General features: G+C 36.9%; 1 protein-coding gene across 2 annotated transcripts in view; it reads right to left on the bottom strand.

Moving 5' to 3' along the window:
- Positions 1 to 6,000, bottom strand: part of ZDHHC2 (zDHHC palmitoyltransferase 2) — a 68,412-nt gene that overhangs the window by 24,885 nt on the left and 37,527 nt on the right. For both annotated transcript variants that reach the window (XM_077772604.1, XM_077772598.1), the window contains exons 5-6: positions 2,058 to 2,127; positions 1,293 to 1,325 (exon numbers count right to left, since the gene is read on the bottom strand). In XM_077772604.1, coding sequence (XP_077628730.1) covers positions 1,293 to 1,325; positions 2,058 to 2,127 — 103 coding nt within the window. The remainder of the gene's footprint in view (positions 1 to 1,292; positions 1,326 to 2,057; positions 2,128 to 6,000) is intronic.

The raw sequence follows: 6,000 nt of genomic DNA on the forward strand, positions 1-6,000 counted from the left end.
TGCAAGAAAGATAAAGGAAAGTTCTAATTCAGGACATTGCAGGGGGGCAGGGACTACCTGCTGAGAAAGAGAACACAATGAATGAAAGGATGAGGAAAGCAAAAGAATGGCTACAAATGAAAATTACTATCAGGGGAGGCTATGGATTGAGACCTTTCTTTGAAAGAACGTTATTCTCAGGCATTAACTAGCCCTAACATCAAAAGAAGAACATCTAGGTGGAGAAAAGGAAGAGGAATCTAGAGAGAGAAAATGCCGTGAACCCGCCATTCCCCTATGATTTCCTGCAGCTAAGGGAATCATTCATTGTGTGTTTCTACCTACACCTGGGAAACACTGGTGAGCATGTCCACCTTTCTGTAGGGCCACGCTTGAAAGAAGAGAAGGCTTGAACAGTAATCATGCTGCGTATCCAAATCTAAGCCACTGGCAACATCAGTGTAACTGTCACAGGTATGTGCACGTTAAGAAGAAAAATTACAGGGAGAGGTAGAAAAAAATGAACCTTCATTAGTTAGTTAGAGCTTTCAAATAACCCTCTGTTAAGCTGCCTGATCTAAACTTATTTTCTAAGACATTAATGAGTTCTAAGTGGAAACATTTGTTTATTTATGTTTTAAATTTTTTTTAAGGTTTATTTATTTTTGAGAGGGGGAGAGAGAGAACGCAAGTGGGGGAAAGGCAGAGAGAGAGGGGGACAGAGGATCTGAAGTGGGCTCTGCACTGACAGCAGAGAGTCTGATGTGGGGCTCGAACTCATGAACCGTGAGATCGTGACCTGAGCGGAAGTCAGACGCTTAATCAACTGAGCCACCAGGTGTCCCTGGAAACCCATATGTGTATATTTGTCTATTTGCTATTCTACTCTTCAATGCCAAGTTTTGCTTAAAATATGTTGTTAAAGCTTTAGATGAACTAATTCATTATTCAAAACTTCCAGTGAAGTGTTGTGTATAATTGATGAATACATTTTGGTGTAATTTCTGGGAAGTGTTTCAGAATCTCTGTGTTTAGGCATGTGCATACAAAGAAAACCATTTGTTCTAAGCAAATGTGACTAATTAACTTTTACATTGTTTACCTACTAGTTTTGAAATTGTTTCATGGCATTTCTCCTGAATAAAGCTCCTTTGAGCTAACTCAACAAGTACTAGAAACTAAATCTGAAAGTACCTCCTGGGTCAGCTAAGGCAAGATTTCATTTATAAAAACATTTAAACACATAAATGATTGAATGTATTAAGTTGTAAGGGACAAGAGACATCTATGCTTGAGGACAGATCTATACTCACCATGGGCAATGATGATCCATCTTCAAAATACATCTAAAAAGAAAACAAGCAAAACTTAACACCATAAAATGTTAACCCCATTAATGTATAAAAAGCAAATATAAAAGTTATATAAAAAAGAATTGTGGCAACTAAAATATTGCAAGACTGCTTACTTATCTAAAAGGTGAATAACTGAGAAAGTCTTCAGCTCAAATAAACACGATAGCCAATTTTAGTTATGATCTAATTATAGAACTTTAAAAACATACATGCTTTAAAATACAAATCAAATACCTCGTTCCTTACAAACAATGCAGTATGTTAATACACAATTATCTTGGGCTACAGAAAGTGCAAAATGTCAACAGCTTCACAGAAAGTCTGGATGAGCCTTCTCCTTTAATATCAGTCTTTAAGATATACAGCACTATCCCTGTGGTGTAGTAAGAATCTGACAATATCCGATTGTCATGAAGTCAAATGAGCTATCTTTATAAAGATGAAAAAGAAGCATTTGTTAACCAGAACTAGCCAAGTCTGAGCTGTCAAAACTCGTGTGCTTCAATCACGTCTGTGTGAATCCGGAGGGAAAAGGGACCATTAAGTCACTGTGGCCCAAGCCACACTCACATTAATGCAGGTGACTACACTGGTTCTATTTCCTAAATAAAGCTCTCAGAAGTACAATTAAAGAAATAATCTGGAAAACAGTGAGGAAGGAAACAATATTAATTAACAAGAACACCAGCACACAGACGTTCTAGAAGGAAACGGTTTTCTTACTTGTCACAGACGGAACAGTGATGGCAGCGGTCTGGCTTTATCAGTTGGCATCTATCACAATATCGGATTGCTAGGGACAAAAAGCTCCACTTAGTCTTAGATTTAACACTGAACTGAATATACAATTAAATAACTTTTATCATCTATCCAAATTTAACTTCTAAAAAGCACAGTGAATTTGAATTGGGCAAAAATGAGATGTTCTACTGTGTAAATACCAAAATAGAACGACTTGCTTACAGCCTCAGTTTTCTTTCTTTCCTTATTCCTTTCTCCCTCCTTCCTCCCTCCCTCCCTCCCTCCCTCTCTTCCTACCTTTCTTTTAAAAGTAATCTCTACACCCAGTGTGGGGCTCGAACTCACGACCCGGAGATCAAGAGTTGCATGCTCCACTGGCTAAGCCAGTCAGGTGCCCCCAGGCTCAGTTTTCAAAAGAGATTTCTCAAGAACTGGGGGGAATTTTTCTAAGGTGATCCCAATTGTTAGTAATGATTGTAAGGCTCATATTTGTAAGGGTGCAAATATGTCCATTTCCATCAAAGTGAACAGTGTCACCTCCAAGTAAACCAACTTCTATCTTGTACCCCAAGGACGAGAGGATACAACCACATTTTAGAAGTTTTATGAGAAACACCTTTTAGAAATTTGTGAATGAACTTTTATTAGTTGTTCAAATTGGGAAAGAGCTCACATGTTCTCTGTTGTGAGAACCAAGATTAGAAGTGAAGACTGGAAGAAGTACCTCCAACAGAGAATTTTAATTCTTGTAACGGAAGTCCTGACCTTTTCTTCTCTAATATACAGATATCAAAGACGATGATAGATGACTGATCTGGACATGCTATTTCAGTACATAGACAACTTACAAGGTGCAAGCAGTCTACCAGAATTACAGGAAAACAGTTATTAAGTGGGCCACAGGATCCATAAAACCAAATTAATGAATTTAAAATCTGGAAAAGTCCTTGCAACAAATAATTACCATTGTTATGTTAGCTAATATGACCTCTGAAACAGGAAACAGAAACTGAAATAGGAAAAAAAAAAAAAAAGACCTTTTTTCTTCTTTATTACTGGTTTTTTTAAACATTTATTTATTTTTGGTGGAGAGAGACAGACAGCTCAAGCAGGGGAGGGGGGTAGAGAGAGAAGAAGACACAGAATCTGAAGGAGGCTCCAGGCAGCAAAGCATCAGCAAAGAGCTGGACACAGGGCTCAAACTCATGAACTGCGAGACTGTGAACCTGAGCTGAAGTCGAATGCTTAACTGTCTGAGCCAACCAGGTGCCCCAGGATGAGGTTTTTTCAAACAACGAGACCTCTATGGAATTGTTTTCAATACTGAAACAAGCTCTCAATCATCTCCTTACAACTCTCTTTTTTTCCAGAAACCGCAGACATTAATGGCATGGCAGCCTCTTCTCCTGAAGGCAGGAGTCTCACAGCAACATACCAGGGAAAGCTACACAGTATCACTGGCTCATGCAAAGCATTAAAGTACAAGGCAGTATTATCCAGCAAAAATGTAATGTGAGCCACATGTGTAGTTTTAGATTCTCTGAGAGCTATATTAAAAGACATAAAAATATGGGGCACCCAGGCGGCTCGGTTGAGTGTCCGACTCTTGATTTCAGCTCAGGTCATGATCCCAGGGTCATGGGATCAAGCCCCATGTCTGATTCCAAGCTGAGTATGGAGCCTGCTTGAGACTCTCTCTCTCCCTCTGCCCATCTCCTTAGCGCGCACGCTCTCTCTCTCTCTCAAATAAAATTTTTTAAAAGACATAAAAAGAAACAGGGAAATTAATTTCAATAAAATGTATTATTTTAGCTAATATATCAAAGATATTATTTCAACATATAAATAATATACAAATTTAATCACATATTTTTACATTTTAATGCCAAGTTTTTAAAAACTGTTATATATTTTTTACACTTATAGTTGAATTTTAAGTGGTGAGTTTGGTGGAAAATGCTAGATTCTCTCCAGATGGTGATTATCTCTCTTTTAAAGTATGCTGGGGCAGGGAGGGGGGGAACCTCTCAAATCAAAGTGGGTAAATAATTCATAGGAGATCAAAACAATGTAGAAATAAGATTTTTGTTTATAGTCTTTCATACACATAAATTTAGTCTTTAAATTTAAAAAAATGCATAATCCCATTTAAAATTGCATCAAAAATAATAAGATACCTATGAACAAACCTAACGAAGAGGTGAAAGACCTATAAAATGCTGATTAAAGAAAGTGAAGATGACACAAAGAAATGGAAAGACATTCCATGCTCATGGATTGGAAGAACTAATATTGTTAAAATATCTATACTATCCCACGCAATCTTCACATTTAACGCGATCCTTATCAAAATAACAACATCATTTTTCACAGAACTAGAACAAACCATCCTAAAATCTGTATGGAACCACAAAAGACACCAAATAGCCAAAGCAATCCCGAAAAAGAAACAGCAAAGCTGGAGGCACCACAATTTCAGACTTTATAAAGCTGTAGTGATCAAAACAGTATGGTATTGGCACAAAAGTACACACACAGATCAATAGGAGAGAAAACCCAGAAATAAATCCACAATTATCTGATCAATTAACATATGACATAGGAGGCAAAAATATGCAATGGGAAAAAGTCTCTTTAACAAATGGTGCTGGGAAAAGTGGACAGCAACATGCAAAGAATGAAACTAGACCTCTTTCTTACACCCTACACAAAAATAAATTCAAAATGTATTAAACACCTAAATGTGAGAACTGAAACCAGAAAAATCCTAGAAGAGAGCATAGGCAGTAATTTCTCTAACATCAGCCATAGCATTTTTTTTCTAGGTTCTCTGAGGGAAAGAAAACAAAAGCAAAAATAAACTATTGGGACAAAATAAAAAGTTTCTGCACAGCGAAGGAACCAATCAGCAAAACTACAAAGCAACCTATGGAATGGGAGAAGATATTTGCAAATGACATATCTAATAAAGGGTTAGTAACCAAAATATATAAAGAAATTATACAAATCAACACCTAAAAAACAAATAATCCAATTAAAAATGGGCAAAAGATGTGAATAGACATTTTTCCAAAGAAGACACCAAGATGGTCAAGAGACACATAAAAAGATGCTCATCATCACCTACCATCAGAGAAATGCAAATCAAAACTACAGTAAAATATCACCTCATACCTGTCAGAAGGACTAAAACCAACAACACAAAGAACAACAGATGTTGGCGAGGATGTAGAGAAAATGGAAACTTCATGCACTGTTAGTGCGAATGCAAACTGGTGGAGCCACTGTGGAAAACAGTACGGAGGTTCCTCAAAAAGTAAAAAATTGAACTACCCCACCATCCAGTAATTGCACTATTATTTACCCAAAAAAACCAAAAATGTTAATTCAAAGGGATACATGCACCGCTAGGTTTACAGCAGCATTATTTACAATAGCCGAGATATGGAAGGAGCCCAAGTGTCCATCACCGATGAATGGATAAAGGAGAGGTGGTACATATATGCAATGGGATATTATTCAGCCATAAAAAAAGGATGAAATGTTGTCATTTGCAATGACATGGATGGAGCTACAGAGTATAAATGCTAAGTGAAATAAGTCAAACAGAGAAAGACAAATACCATATGATTTCACTCATATGTGGAATTTAGGAAACCAAACACATGAGGAAAGGGGAAAAAAAGAGAGAAAGACAAACCAGGAAACAAGACTCAACTGTAGAGAACAAACTAATAGTTACCAGAAGGAAGGGGGGGAGGAAGGGTAAATGGGCAATGCGGATTAAGGAAGGCACTTGTCATGATGAACACCAGGAGATTAAAATAAAATCTTAAAAATAAATTCCCTGTGCTATATCATATTCAACTAAAATTATCCTGATGTAATTTAAAATGAAATGATTATCATTTAAAGACTCTTAACA

Source organism: Crocuta crocuta, unplaced genomic scaffold, assembly GCF_008692635.1.
Source record: "Crocuta crocuta isolate KB4526 unplaced genomic scaffold, BGI_CrCroc_1.0 scaffold140, whole genome shotgun sequence".
In the NCBI taxonomy this organism is placed as follows: Eukaryota; Metazoa; Chordata; class Mammalia; order Carnivora; family Hyaenidae; genus Crocuta; species Crocuta crocuta.